Here is a 15,671-nt window from a genome sequence, read left to right on the forward strand (position 1 = left end):
ATGCCATTGTGGAAAAGGCCACAGAAAGAGTGGATGTATAAAGAATGAGAACTGTGAGGTTAATGAATTATCTATTTGCTCCTCTTTTTTGCTGTAGTCTGTACATTTTTGGGCACTGCTCTTTAAGAAAAAGATGAATTAACTACAAACATTCAAAAGAGCAACAGGAATTAAGAGATCTGGAAAACATCACCTAAAAGAACTGAAAAAACCTCAGAGTGTTTATTCTGAAGAACAGAAGGATAAGGAGCCAATCAGAAGAACACTGAAGTAATGCACAAAGCTGAAGTTCTTTCTGCTCTCTGCCAATCTGGGCACTGAAGCACACAGCTAAGAGAACTGCAATCACTCTCCCCAGTCTAGCAGGTTTTAACAGACTATTTTCTGCACCTTTCCAAGAGCAGGGGATACCACACAAGAATCTACTGATGATGACTAGACTGCAAGCATCAGGGGGAAATTAAATTTGTTTTGAAGTAAACCACCCCATCCTTTGAGCTTCAAGCTAAACACTAGGAGTCTCTGCAACTGCATTTGTGTTGCAGGGCACTAACACTGCCAGGGCTTTCCCTTTCCCTGAATGAGGAACAAGAGCCTGACATAAAGCAAAGAAAATTACTTTTGACTCAATTATCCATGTTACGAAAGCCCACTTGTGCTTGCCCAGAAGTTGACAGGTAACTTCATCTGTCTGGTAGCAAGAAAATAATTGCAAGTTGGTGCCAGTGTTAGACAAGAGCAAAGTATGAGCCCTCAAGGCCCTCTGTGTAACAACTGTATATAATGATATTCCCAGACTGTTTCGTTATGTATGTGGTGAGCTGCCAACCTCCTCTCTCTGTCTCTAAACACATAATATAATATGCCATGCCCTGAATGCTAATCCATTTGTCTTCTTATTTGCTGAAAAATCATTAAGCAACATTTGAAAAGATATATATATATATATATATATAAGATTTGTAAAACAAGAACTTTACTCTTTTTTTATTTGGGATTTCCTGACAGACAAACCATCCACTGAATGAGAAGTCATTGATCATAACCTGATTCTTTTCTGGGTAGGTGAATTAAAGAGAGCAACCCTGACTATTAACAGGTCCATGGTGCTTCAGAAGTGCACTCATGCAAATGAGGGGGTAAAATATTTACATTGGCAAGGCAGTGTATCCACCATTTCAGTGTTTTAAAATGAGACTTGATACTGTTGTTCTGGATGATACTTTAACCAAATACAAATCACGAATCTCAGTAACTGAGCAAAATATAATGGCTTGTGTTATTCAGGAGACCACATTAAGTCTGATTGTAGCCTTTTCAACAAGTTGTGCTGCTGCTGCTGTCTCCTCCTCCCCTCCTGTGACATCACATCCTTGTCCTCAAACTCCCATTTCTTCCCTTTCCCATTACTCTCTTCCTTCCTCTGCTCTTAAATCCTAAGAGTCCATAAAATCCATGCAAAATCTGGTCCTTTAAAATATTCTTTAAGATAACTAAAAATGAATTTAATTGTTTGTAGTGCACACTAACAATCTTGAATACCGAGCCTGGTCTGTGATGCAACACAGATTACAGAGAGATGTCTTTGTAGAACATAATTAAAGCTGAAGTCCGTGTAGGTAAAGAAACTCTTCACTTAAAAATCAGCAGGACACAGAGTGGAACTCTCCTCAGACCAAAATGTGGCAGATAGGATGGTGATACAATGTCTGCCCATCATTACTAATTAGGTGACCTTCACAGCGTCAGCTGACAGCGTTCTTACCACTTTCTCCTTGTAAACAATGTATTTCAGCCACTTGAAATCCTGCCATTTGAATCCTGCCAGAACAAACAGGGAATCCTTCTCATACTGCTCCATTTTCTGGATTGCACCTTCAGGATAAGTGATCCGGAGCGTTGTCTTGCCACCCACATCTTTTTCAAAGCCCTTCACTGGAGCCGAGTTCAGCCTGCAGGGCAACCAGAGAGAAGAGACACTGTCACTTACAGCGACACTTCCCCCTTACACTCAGATTCCCAGCTCCTGGGTGTTGATGGCACAGCAACCACTGCTGGGCAGGAACTCCCTGTAGCAGCTACCACAGCAGCAAATCTTAATTCTTGCAGTTCTTCATCCACAAACACTTACGGAGGTTTGTAGCAAGCGACGACAGCTTAATTAGAAGTTACATAAATTCTATCATTGAATATAATGCAAACCATTTCTGCATATCAACTCCTGTGATCTAAATAGGGTTGGAGGCTTTGGAAAAGGAAAGTGAAGAATATTGTCCTTGCACATTTAGAGTAACAAACTAAGCATTAATATTTTAACGGCCCATTGCTCCTTTGATGTGTTAGTTGGGTTCTGCAAGGCTGTGCTGAAAGAGATGATGAAGCTCCTCATCAGTTTAAACAAACTGAAGCTGGTCTCATTTTTCAACCCCAGCCTAGAGCTTACACCACTCACCTGCAGTGAGGCTGCATAGAGAAATAAGCCAACTAATAATTGTCCAAAAAATCCCATAGGATCAATCTGCACCTCTTTAATTCCCCAGACTGGCCCATCAGGAGAGTGAGCTGCCTTGCAATGCCAGCACAGAGGAAGAGGTTGGGCTGGGGTAAAGCTCAGCACCACTGCAGTTTCACAGGCTCCAAGGAATTTCTGCAGGGGAAGTGCATCCCACTCTGAAAACACTCAAGCAGCCACACAGCTTTGCTCTTGGGGATGCTGATTTCTAAGGAGATGCTACATATTTACCTGTGCTTTTGTTAAAGTATTTCTCAGGAATAAAAATTCTTCCCTTGAAAAAGCAAACTGCAGCCATGATGACTTTCATGACATTAAAGTTTTCAGAATTTCTATTCAAGACTAAAAACCCAAAGCTGAGGCAATTTCACGTAACTTGGAATACAAATCTTGCTGACATCAAACAGCAGCCTCTGATGGCACAGGATTGCCTGCTTGAATTATTGCAGCCTTCTTGAACTTGGTGTTGTTCCATATACTGCAAATTTTGCCATGTAGGAATGTTGGATTTGTCTTTTTTAGCCTGGGTAAGCATTTTACATTGGAAAACTTTTAGTAGAATAAGAATCTCCATACAATCTGAAATCATATTCAAAATCTAAAGAAATACATTCTTAGGCATTTTTAGCAAAAATACTTATTTTATCATCAGGAATAAAATATTAAAGGAAAACAATTTAAGAATCAGTACCATCACAATGAATACAGCAGATGAAGTCTCTTCCCATGGTTTATAAACCCTTTGTAGCCTGACTTTGAGGAAGTAGAGCTGAGTACAATGCTCCCAGCTAGCCTGATCCCTTGCTTTTTCCTCTGTTGCTGATGGCACATTCACATTCACACACCACTCACTTTTTCTGTGGGCAGTATTTAAACTTTAAGGTGTTGTGTCTCTTTGGGGTAGGTGACGCTATACAAAGCAAAAGCATGCAGCTCTAAATGTAACAGAATACTACCAATACTATCAATATTCTGCAAAGAAAGCAAGTTTTACATAATTTCATCTGTTTTCTTTAGGATGAGGAGGTGCCTGCAGTTAGGACCTCAGGCCTCCTTGTACTGCCCACGGACAGGCAGTTTTCTCCACAAGAAGTTCCAGAGTGTTTTTCTTTCTGTGTTCACTGATTACCTATGGAGACACTAACTCCTAACCCTGCCACCATGAAGATCTTTTCAGATACCACTCAAGTATCACCATCAGGTGAATCCCTATCTGGTTCTAATCAGGAATTTCTGATACACACTTATTTTTGTCCAGTCTGCAATCTATTCTAAGGAGGCATTTCAGAGCACTGATGACTGACTGCTGCAAGAAGTCCTGCCAGGTAAATAGTGTGACAGCTGGGAATAACATCTGCACTGAAATCTGATAATGTCTAGTTAAAGAAAAACAGTAACTCACTCCAAGCTCTTTTAGAACTGACAAAGCTGAATTGGACTATCTTCCCTGCAAAGAACAACATTTCTTGCTGCAATTAGCAAACCTCACATGGTAACACAGGAGGCATTCAAGAACTCCACATACTGCTGGGTCACTCCTTTGTCCACAAATGTAGCACATTTTTTCATTTAAAATTCACTCCCTAGGTCCCAAATATCGTCCTTCAAATGAGTTCTTCAGTGTATGAAAAAGGATGTTATAATACGTGGGACTTCCCCAGCTTCCACAGGAATAAAGCGAGCGGTTGGATACATATCCAAGCACCTGGCTTCATTTAACCTTTACAGTTGACTTCTCTCTCCTTTATCCATCCCACCAACAGCACAGGTGCTTAGCTGCCCTCTTATCCTCCCAGCTTGCAAACTGACATAGATTTACTGATGTGGAGAGAAAAAGTTGAAGTTTTCATTTTGAAATTAAATAGTGGCCTTTCTGATGTAAATCTTAGTGGGTGGCTTAGACCAGATGGATTGAAACTGTTTTTTTGCTACTTTTTTAATAACCTGAGCCCAAGGAAAGGCTATAAACTGCATTTTAATTCAGCTGAAATAACTACAAGTCACCCGACTATGACGAGGAATAAGAGCTCTTTGTTATCAACTGATAGTGGGATGAACTAGGAGAAGGGTTGCAAAAATTTTGTCCTGCTCTGAACAGCCATCCCTGTGTCGAGCATATTGATGGAGAAGCAGGGAACCATTCACAGGAATCAAAGACTGAAAGGGATCTTCTTGGTCTTTTTGTCCAGAGTTAGAGGATATTTATTTCTCTCTGTCCTTATTTATTTCTCTCTGTCCTATTCTTTCCTTACACATGGGAGAGAATAGAGACTGTGCTAAATAATACCTGCCTTAAATTCCTTTATTAATCCCTTTCTTTCTTCTACCTTTAGCAAAGAATTTGCTATTTGCCACCACATCCTAAAGCTGATTAAAGTTGAGAGAGATTACATCAGATGCATTTCTTTTAATACAAAATCAGTTATTGTACGAAGGAAAAAATACCAACTTAGGCTACGTTAAACCAGTTTTATAAACTTACATTGCAGTTTATCCCGCTTTTATTATTTACCATAATAATATTTTGTTACTCAAAACCTGATAGAAAACTGCATTTTTTTTTCAGGTCAGACTAATGGGACTGTAGCTCCCTAGAGCACATCCTCCCTCCCTCCTACACGCACTCTCTCACTCTCCATTAGTACAGGTATTATGTTTGTTAATCTCCAGTCACCCAGAACGCCTCCCTGACTTGACAGATTTATTACTGAGAGTTATGACTAGACCTGTGATTTCACATATCAGCACGTTTTTCAGGCATTCTGAGATGGCCATGATCCAGGTCCTCAGCAAAAGCAAGAAGTCCTAACCCTGACTGTGGTCCCTGGCACTCCCACCCCTCTGCTTCCACTGCCTTATTCAACATTGTCATCTGCAGAGAAACAGAGCCAAAGTATTGCCAGTTTCTAGGGCACACTTAGAGATGTTCAATCACTGCTGGGTCCTCTCTCATAGAGGCCTCCTGCTTCCTAATACCCTAAGCTGCAGCATTCTTAGTCCTGCCCATCCTAACTGTGAGGTGCAGTTCCTGGGGAATGCTACACGTGCAGGACTATTAATACTGTCCTGAGCTACCACAGGAATATATCTGGGAGCAGATCCAGCAGTGTGAGTTACTGCTTGACCACCTAAGGGCATCACAAAAGCAGCTTTAGAAAGAAGCTATGAAGGGAAGGTTCAAGTGATATCATACAAGAGACCACATTCCCAAGAAGCTGTGGAAAACAGAAAGCTTGAGGAATGTCTTTACCCTTTGATGTGATCATCATTTATAACAAACCTTTTTAAGCTCATGTCTATTTTTACTCTCCCTGTGAGTTAATGCTTCCATACAAAGGGATACTGTCACTAGTTAAAGTTTCCCTGCATGGCAAGTGCACTGATACAGAAACTGAATATGGGACAAGAACTGTAATGCCAAAGACTTACCTGACAACAACATCATAGTCATCAATTTTTAACCCCAATGACTTATTTGCAAGTACTCCACCATTTCCCACAATAATACATCGCCGGCAGCTGAGACTGTGGAAGAAACAGAGGAGAGAAGTGATTTTTGTAACAGAACTTCAAACACACAGAGAGCACATATTTAGTTTGCATGCATCTGAGAACTACAGGAAACCTCTGTAAATATGAAGAATTAAGAGGGGGGACAGAGATACACTTGATCCCCAGCTCACCTCATCATGCCCAGGCATTACATGTGATAAACTACTTTCAACACCTCACACCACGTGTGGCCTAATGAGATGAGCTGTCAGGACAAGCAGCTCCTCTCCCCACACACCCCTGGTATGATGGGCTTGAATCAAACCCATCTGTTTACTTGAACCATCTCATTATTCATTCAGCACTGAAATAACAATAAACCAAAGGCTTAGTGAGGAAGTCTTCTCTCCAAGCAATTTTATGAGTGCAGGCAGATCTCGCCAGGTATCTGGGGTGTGCTCACCTTGTTGAGAGCAAAATTGCTGCTGTTATCATAAGACTTCAAGAGACAGAAAAACATTAGATTGAGAGAAAAATAGACACCCCTCCCCACACGCCTGTCCAGTAGGAAATGTATCTGGAGACACAATAGGTGAGGAAAGGGAAGGAAAATAACCTTAATTAACAAAGAAACAGGAAAGAGAAGGAAGAGAACAGTTTCTCGTGGAACCCTGAGTCACGAGAACTCTCTGCAGCAGATGTTAAAAAGCGATTTTGTTTTGAAGACAGAGAAAGGATTTCTTTCCAGCCATCTAATCCCAAATGCAGCTGGATCTTCTGGCAGTGTGCCTCCATCTCTGGTAGTTCACTGAAGGAATACGTGTCTGCAGGGCCTTTTTCGGAAAGGGTCCAAGGCAATCAGTTGTTTGGAGCAGATCCCTGAACCAGGCAGCCTTCCTAGTCCCAGGCACAGTCAACTGGTCACTTCTAGGCTGTCCTCTCTGTGAACAGTCTAAAGAGCCAGCATGAGGAAAGCTGTGTTTATGTGGGGTCCCTTTCTGCAGAGCAGGGCTGGAGGGCACTTAAAGACTCAGCTAAACCACTGAAGGTCACTCTGCTGACAGAGACATTAGCTAGAGACACGTGCAGAATTAACAGCACCAAGAAATGTTCAGGAACAGCTTCCCCTGCCCAGATAAAGTTCCACTGCAGATCCAAGCTTTTGAAAAAGAAAAAACTTCCTTATGCAGATGGACATATTAGCCCAGTATCCCCAAGGGCTAAAGAAGCCTGTGCTTGTGATAATCAAACCACACTAGAGAAAGAATTTTATAGATGGTGGCATAGCAAAAAAAACCCCAAGCAAACCAGCTCTGGCAACAAGGAGAAATCAGACACAAGATCTGGTTCAAGCAGTATATTGCGAGAAAGAGGGAAGGGAGAGTCAGCCCCAAGTACACCAAAATGAGTGACAAAGATGATAACAACTCTGTCAAAACCTTTAAGGAAAAGGTGCTGTAGGAGGAAGAAAGAGACATAGTTCAATTCTGGCCAAGTGATAATTCAGAAGGAAATACACTCTTTTGATGATTATGACAGGAAAGTTTGACCTCCTAAAAAACAGACTGCTGGGTGAAATACTGTACCTTCTCTACTCAGCTGTCTCTCAGCTATGACTCCTTTTGAATTTTCTGTTTTGAAGAAGAACACAGTGCTGAAATCCAAAGGCTGCAAGCTCCAGGCACTCCACTCTATCCTCTTCCCACTTACTGTCAGGATGTTCTTACCAATTCTGAATACAGATCTGCTTGTTTCAACCTCAAACCACTTAATTGCTTTCTTTGCTTTTCTGCTAAATTAAAGCACCATCTACTGTCAGCAGTCCCTTCCACATCTGCATGAGATCCACTTACTGAGAAAGCACTGTGTATAAACATCTGCCTCTCACAGGACAGACTGGTGAGCATGAGCTGCTGCACACCAGATAGAAGAACCAGTTCCACCAGCCAAAGCTGTTCCAGCAGCTTCATGGCCCTGCTCCCACACAGGACTCATAGACTGATCAAACCCCACTCCTAATCTTCTGTTGACCAAACAAACTGGACTGAGCTCATGACATCTTGCACAGTATGGCAGCTCTTCTCTTCACACTTGCAGTATGTCCCTGAACAATTCTCAACTTCTCCCCAGATCTCCAAAGTATTGATTCTGGAAGACCAACATGCAGAGCTGATGCTGCTCAAGGTGGAGTGCCTTCTACACAGAGATTTCACTTACATCATTCCAGTCCTCTTCTTACAGTCACTGGTTTTCAGAATATAATCCTCATCTTGTAAACATGACCTGCATTGCTGCCTCAGTGATGCCTGATTTTTGATTTGGCTCCAGTGAAGGATGCAACAAAAAAGGCAGGACTGACTTGGCCCTCCTGCTCGTTACTTTCCCAGTCTTTGGTTCTGGAAAATTTTCCTAGTGGAATTTCACATTTACTCCAGACTGGTTTTAGCCCCTGTGAACACCTGCCAGCAGGATTACACTACAAGTGTCACTAAAGGATTAATTCTCCACCCTGACAATAACTTTTTAAAGCTGTGTAACATATTCTATTCCTAAAAAGGATACCTCTAAATGGTGTAGTATAGAAACAGAACATAATGGACTGAGACAAATAACTAATGTGTGCCTCTAAAAGTTTACCTTTACCATTCAAGCTTCTAGTTCATCTAAAAATATATCTTCTACATGGCAAGATTTAATTTCCACAAACCCAAAGTAACATAACATCAGTTATGCTGCCATCCTGGCTCTGTCCTCTGCAGGATTTTTCCTGCAAAACCAAATGAATCAACTTACAGCTACCTCTGTATTATCTCCCATGTCTCTCCAAGAATGGCACAGCATTTGCTGTTCTCTCAAACATTCCAGGAAGGGCTAAAAAGCAAACAGTTATAACAGCAAGAATTCTATATTTAACTCTTCAGTGTTTATTGACTTTAAAAGACATATAATTGCCATTTCATATCCTTGTAGTTACTAATAAAAGAATCACGAAGTATTTCATCATTGCTGTAAAATGAGACATCTTTCTATCTTTACCCCCAAAAATGAAACAAATACTTAACTGAATGGTTCTGCCTTTACTCATTGTAATTGATAGGTTAATCACTTTTGCCCAGCTTCATGTCTGAACCACTCTTCTACCCTCATGGTTCTGACATATTTAAATGCATTCTCCTTTTTTCCTTAAGTCTGCAGATAAGATTTTTCATTAGTAACTTTCTGACCCTAAGGTCTCATCTTTGATCTTCTAACAGCTTAAATTTCTTTCAAATGTGCTCTGTCTACTGATTGTGCCTGAGCATGGGAAACCTGCACAGTCACTGCTGGCTCCAGGCAAGTTTCTGGGTGAAGAAATACAGAGTGCAAGCAGCATCAGTTACAGCTCAATTGTTTCTCCACAAAGAAGTGTGCAAACACCTTTGTGCTTGTTTACACAGTATGTCAAAGCCCTATTTCTTTTCCAGAAGATTTCAAGGATTGAGCACATCAGACACAGCCCATGTTTCAGTTTGCTACCAGGGTGGTATGAAGGACGGTCATGGACTTTCCACAACAGATACTCCCTAAAGCCCTAAGCTGGGAGCTGCAGCCAGATGTACAGACTCTTGACACTGATACTCCAAGGTTCAGTTCACCTACACGAAAAGCCGGATTCATGCAGATTTTCTTGAACAATATAGAACTGTAAACATGTGTATGCTTTGTAGCAATTCCTATTTCCTCTTCTCTCTTATCAAAGTGCTTTAGGGATTTGTCAGGGGAGAAAAACCACAAAGCCTTTCTTTATGCAACTTTGGATCTGAAGGCTTTGAGGAAAGATATAACAGAATAATTAAAAAATACATCTTTAGGGTAGCTGGTGCTTAAGGAGGCTTAACATACTCTGGTTTGATCTGCCTGCTGTTACTTAAATGGGTGCTATCAACCTGAACCAGAGGGTGACACACACCTCTCTTCTTCTATCAAATCCTTTCCTCACTTGTTCAGGTAATATACTGCATTAGTAAAGACTATGATAGTTATAAGTTCAAACTCAGTTTTCTTTCATTACCAGCTGGAGGCAATACAAAAAACGTCAGTCAGGCTTTTATATTTATGTCTTTTCATAGGAAATTTACATGTCATCGCCACAGAGATGTAACCCAAAAATCCACTGAAGTCCAGCCAGCAGATGGGCTGTGGAATTATAAATCAAGCCTTGATCCATTTGCAGAATGAGGGACAGACCACTGGAGGAACCACTAAATCAAGCAATGAAAATCTCAGCAACATAAGTGGGCCCGGAAAAGCCAATGGAGGGAAAGAAGTTTCAAATATGAGGCCCACTGACATCTGTGTTAGGGAGAAAGACACGCCAGCTCAGAAGGAAGAGGTCAGTGGTTCTAGACAAACTCCCCTGGATCTCCACACTTTTTGAGACAAGCTCAGGGGTGAGCTGTAACCACCCTCCTGAATATCACTGCAGCTCTACCTACCCCGTGCCCTGGAGCAGGAGCAGGTTACTACTCAACACAACGGTGCTGGAATAAGGAGTCATGAAGAAAGCAGGGCACCATGCACACTGTGTTACAGGTGTGAACCACAGCCTTTGTTCACATGCCCTCCAGCTGCTGCTAGCTACAACACAATGGAGGGATTAGTGGAAGTGAGTTGGCAAAGGTGCTGCGGGATGATGAAAAGTGCACGCATACCTGGAAGGATCACGTTTGCCTCATTTCAGCACCATGTCAGTACATTGTGTCAGGAAAGGTGCATCAGGATGCCCTTTAGCACAGGAATAATCAAACAAAGTTCATTTCCAGGGCTTATGGGAGGCAAGTGAATGCAACTTCTCAAGGACCAGCTTTGTGAAGGAGGGCACTAATGGAGAAGCTTGGGTAGGAACTAGACCAAAGGCTTGGTGTAGAGATCCTCCACCACATAAGGCTAATCCTCTCTTTCCTTTCTGTGCTCTCACGCACTGCTCTGACCTCACCTTTCCTGCCTCTCCCACCCTTCCCCTGGGAAAGCTGCCTTCAGTGTATAGTTACACGAACACTTACTCCAGTGGGCTGGGCAGTGCTCACCCTCCCCACCCAACCCAGCCCCTGCCTCTCCTGCTGCCTTTTCAGCTCTCTGCCCACGCAGCTCTTCAGTGGGAGGGGAGCTCTGGAAATGAAGTCACTGGAATGACCTGGGTTGAGAGAAAAGCTCAAAAACTGGAATCATCTCACTGATCTACTTTGAAGTCCCCTTTTAAACAATATCAGCAGCACAAGGAGAAGGGCAGCAGCAGCAGCAAATATGGCTTCTTAGACCAGTTGCAAATATGGCTTCTTAGACTTTCCAACAGAGAAAACGTTGGTGTAACTCCATTCTGAAAAGAAGGTGAACCCGGAGCCTTTTTCCTACTTCTAGAATCAGCCCCCTGGACTTCTGAGAGCCTACAAGTGGAAGAGTTCACAAGATCTCCCAAGCCCAAGCCCTTGAACCTAACAGACTTGACTTGTGTCTCTTATCTAATTCTTCCAAAAGAGGACATTTTCTCAGTTCTCTATCATAGAACCAAGAATGGCTTGGGTTGGAAGGGACCTTTCAAGGTCCCCTAAGTCAGGCTTTCTCCAGTTGCTTCAAGGTGTTGAGCAAAGGGGAGAGGTCTGGACGTTCTCCTTGACCAGTGAGCAGGAAGGGAGAGACCCAAGGCTCTGCCCCCGGCACACTGGTGCTGCCATGGAGGGGAACTCTTCGGATCTGCTTGGAGCTCGAGACAAGATGAGAAAGGAGCTAGCCTTCATCTACCTCTACCAGCCTTCTCCACCAACCTTTTAGGAATCCAAAATGGCAGATTTGCTGCCAGCACTGGGATTCAGTGATGACCACAACTGAAGAACATTTCTGGAACAATACCCAAGTTTTCATCTGTGCCCTACTCACCAAGCTGGTTTACCAGAGCAGCACTATGGCAGCCTTAACACCTCCTACAGTTCCCAAGCTCTTTCTCCTGAAAACTCCTCTGTTGCAACTCCATCCACCTCTTCCTTTAGGCTCTCACTTTCCAGCTTGCTATCCCAAGCCTCCTTGAGTCCCTTTCTCTCATAAACACTTCTGTTTTTATCCTTCCTAAGACCTGCTCACTTGGAAGGGCTTTGGGAGGTATTTGATTGTGATGAATATGTACTACACAACCAACATCCACTGATAAGGATTTATCACCATTCCCAAGGAAACTGTACTGCCCCAAGGTATCTGTGTATTTACACACCACCAAACCTTGTTGCTGCAAAACCCCAGAAATAAATGTCTAGCCTTTTCCTGAGGTCTCATTTGCACTTGGTATCTCATGGATTTTGCATACATTTCATGGGACTTGAGTGTTAGATCTTTCCTATCTTTGTGCCAAACTCATTATAAAGAACACAAACTAAAGTGAGCAGCTCATGCCAGAGTCGTCATGTTTCAGAATCTCCTGCAAAACTACTTTTAAAAAGCCTGAAACATTCTACTCCTCAAAAACAGGTGAGCAGCAAGGGTCACAACTACATTAACCTTCACTGCAAGAATCTTCCACCTGCCCTCTGTCATTAACACTAATTTCATATGAGCAACCTTCTGAAAAAGTCTATATGTGGATTTTTCAACAGATTAAATCTTAACTCTCCAACCAGAACTGAGATAAACCCCAGATGGATGAGACTCAGTTGTGTGCAAAATCTCTAAGAAGGTCATTTGTAAAATAGTTTTACCTTCTAGACATAATTTCTCAAATTAATCCAAAATCTGAAGGCTAACCCTATCTGGCACTGCTGTGAGGCAAGGCAAACTTCAAAGAAACCTAAATTAACACACAGACTGTGCAAGACTAAGAATAAGCTTTCACACAGAGAGTAACTCCCAGCTACAGCAGGCAAGCTCTACAATCAGCATGAGGGATGCAGAGACCTACACAAAGGCTGGTTAAGCTTATGAACTTTGTCACCAAAAGTGGGCAGAAGGGGAGCTGGGCCAGGAAATAAAATCCATGTGTTTAGAAAGCAGGAACTGTATTGTCAGCCTGGGTCAAGTACCACTGGAAAGATGTATTACCAGGACTTTGAAAAGAGCTCAAGCCCCAGAGTAAAAACCTCTGACAGCTTCTGAAAAAAACTACCCCTAATGTGGGAGGTGGCACTAAACCAAACCTGCAGGAAAAATGGAAGGAATGACAGAAAAGCAAGGACAGGAAGGACTAAAGAACTATCACTGGGAAGCTGATTGTAAACATGCCAGTGAGTTTCAGAAACAACCTCTACAACAGAACTGAAGAATCAAAGGAGCTCCTTCTAAAGGCATCAATTCAAACATCACAGGACCCAGGAGACTGCTATCCTGTTCATCCTAGCACAGGCTTGGCCAACACAACCAAACACTCCTACTTTGAGAGTGAGGTATTAAAGAAAAACATTGTTGAAATAAGCCAGTCCTTTCTTTCCTTCTAAAGTTCCTTGTGATTCTGTTGCTTTGTCAGAAAGGCTGGAAAAGAGCAAAGTGTTTATTGAAAACCTGCTATTTACCTATTTGAAAATGGGGCAAGAGGATGTCTTGGAACAACATATGAAACAAATGACTAGGAAATAGTCAAAAATGAAATTATTTTTTCTATTTATGTTTGACTTGACAGAGGTCTCCAGAGTCTACAGATTTACTCTAAAGAGGACTCAGGTTTCAGCTCCTGACTTACTCATCCCCATCCAAATGTATTGGCAATAATTTCTGGCAAAAAACATCTAACAAAATTTATTTAGGATGTATGGAAAAGAATCACCTCTTCTGTTCTGAAGGTCTCATCTTACCTGTCAAGAGCTGGAGTTAGACGATAATCTTTGGTTGCTGACAGGATGGCTTTGATCAGATTATCTGGGGAGAAAGGAAGAAGACATTAGGAACAAGTTCTGACTTCTAACGGAAACGAGAAACAAGGTGGAGTAAAGCATCTGAAGCGGTTACTTGAAGGAACTGAAAGTGTTCTTCCTAATGAGAGCCTAAGTTGAATATTCCTGTTTTCTCTGGACAATGACCTTCACACGCAGCCTGCAAAGACATGTTATGTGCCAAATTCTGATGCAGTGTGTAATTGCCTTGCACGGAGAGTGTCACAGGGAACAAGCACCGTACATTTTATAGCAGTGATTTCATATCCCCTGCCCTGAGATGACAGCCTCACAAACACTTCAGACATGAAAAGGCCAGCATCACTGTCACTGCTTGCCTTCAGAAAAGCTTCTATGTGGCTGAGAGGTGAACTGGAAGCAGGAACAGAACCAGGCTAAAATGGATGCTTTTTATTCTGTGGGTTACTTTCAATTTAGGTTCCTCTGTCTGTCTTTCTTCAGTTAAAGCACCATAATTGCATAAAGAAATTTCCGTGGAACTGCAGCCTACACTGATACCCTGCGAATGCTGCAGCAACCAGGGGATGTAAGTTATGCAAGCATGGGCACACACACAAATTAAATGCATTAAATTGCAGAAGCACAATGATTACATACAAATAATTCTATTGGCTATGGAAACTTTCGATTCTGTATCCCTCTAAATTTTGTCATTTGTCCCTAATTTTTCCACCTCTCTCCTCCAGAGAGATCCAAACTCCTTTACCATGACCCAACCAGGGCGAAGAAGCAGTAAGGCTCTGGCTAGTTTGTATTTACAAATGTACCAGTAACTTCAGAATGTCTGTACTGGGTTTGACAAAAAGTCCATCTGCCTCCAAATCCTGATTCTAACTGTGGTCTTAAGCAGATGCCTAAGAGGAGAACAAAACCAAAGCAAACAGATATATTTCCCTGAAATTCTCTTTTGCTATTTAACTGTCTTCAAATCAGGAATTTCATATGTGAGATATAACTTCTTTGTATCTGGTAACTTGCAATGATTTCTATTCCATGAGCTCAGAATCCTCCTTGATCCATATGGACATTCAATCACTTTCCGTTGCAATTTTGAATATGGCTTCTCTGAGCTTCATCTATACTGGAAAAAGTTGTGAACAATTAGGCCCCTTCTATCTTTGCTTGGGAGATTGCAAATAACTCTAATATCCTTAAATATATCAGTCAACTAATTCAAGAGTTCTTAGGAAATACCAGTCAAAATGAACAAATAAGTCTCATTTCTTTACGGAAGACTAAAAACAGTACAGAAACATAAAGAAAACTGATGACAGGTGATTTTTCACCTCAATCCTAAACAGCTTTCCTGACAGACACTAATTACTGCAGATTCTGTTCTTGGGGGAGATTCTGTTCTTCTCTTCTGCATCCTTCCTCATCAGCAACAGGACTGTGGGATAAACACAGGAGCTCAAGGCAGTCCATGTGCCAAAGAGCTTTGAACCTGACAATAAGCTGGTGAGACACACGAAGGTGATAAACAGAAAACTCTGACAAGTACTTTGAGATTTGGGGAAGTTTTTGATATGGCAGCACTGACAGCACCTGCCAACCATTACAAGCTGGGGAGGGTGATTACCTTCAGAGCGTAGCGTGGAGTGGAGCAAGGCACGAGGCAATTTATAAGGTTAAAAGCAGCTTTGATAACAAAATAGTGGAGTTTAGTTTTCCTTCATCTCAAGAATTTCTTCTGATGCATAGGCAGCAGGCTTCCCCTCCAACAGGAATGCTATTCCCCTAAATCTGCCCTAAAAGCAGTA

The 15,671-nt window shown here is 42.0% G+C and overlaps 1 protein-coding gene across 5 annotated transcripts in view; it reads right to left on the minus strand.

Moving 5' to 3' along the window:
* The window catches only part of ST3GAL3 (ST3 beta-galactoside alpha-2,3-sialyltransferase 3), a 173,100-nt gene that overhangs the window by 46,431 nt on the left and 110,998 nt on the right, over positions 1 to 15,671 (minus strand). For all 5 annotated transcript variants that reach the window (XM_084211755.1, XM_084211754.1, XM_084211753.1 and 2 more), the window contains 3 exons: positions 13,813 to 13,876; positions 5,942 to 6,037; positions 1,766 to 1,952 (listed from right to left, as the gene is read on the minus strand). In XM_084211755.1, coding sequence (XP_084067881.1) covers positions 1,766 to 1,952; positions 5,942 to 6,037; positions 13,813 to 13,876 — 347 coding nt within the window. The remainder of the gene's footprint in view (positions 1 to 1,765; positions 1,953 to 5,941; positions 6,038 to 13,812; positions 13,877 to 15,671) is intronic.

The sequence above is a fragment of the Fringilla coelebs genome (assembly GCF_963513975.1).
Source record: "Fringilla coelebs genome assembly, chromosome: 9".
In the NCBI taxonomy this organism is placed as follows: domain Eukaryota; kingdom Metazoa; phylum Chordata; class Aves; order Passeriformes; family Fringillidae; genus Fringilla; species Fringilla coelebs.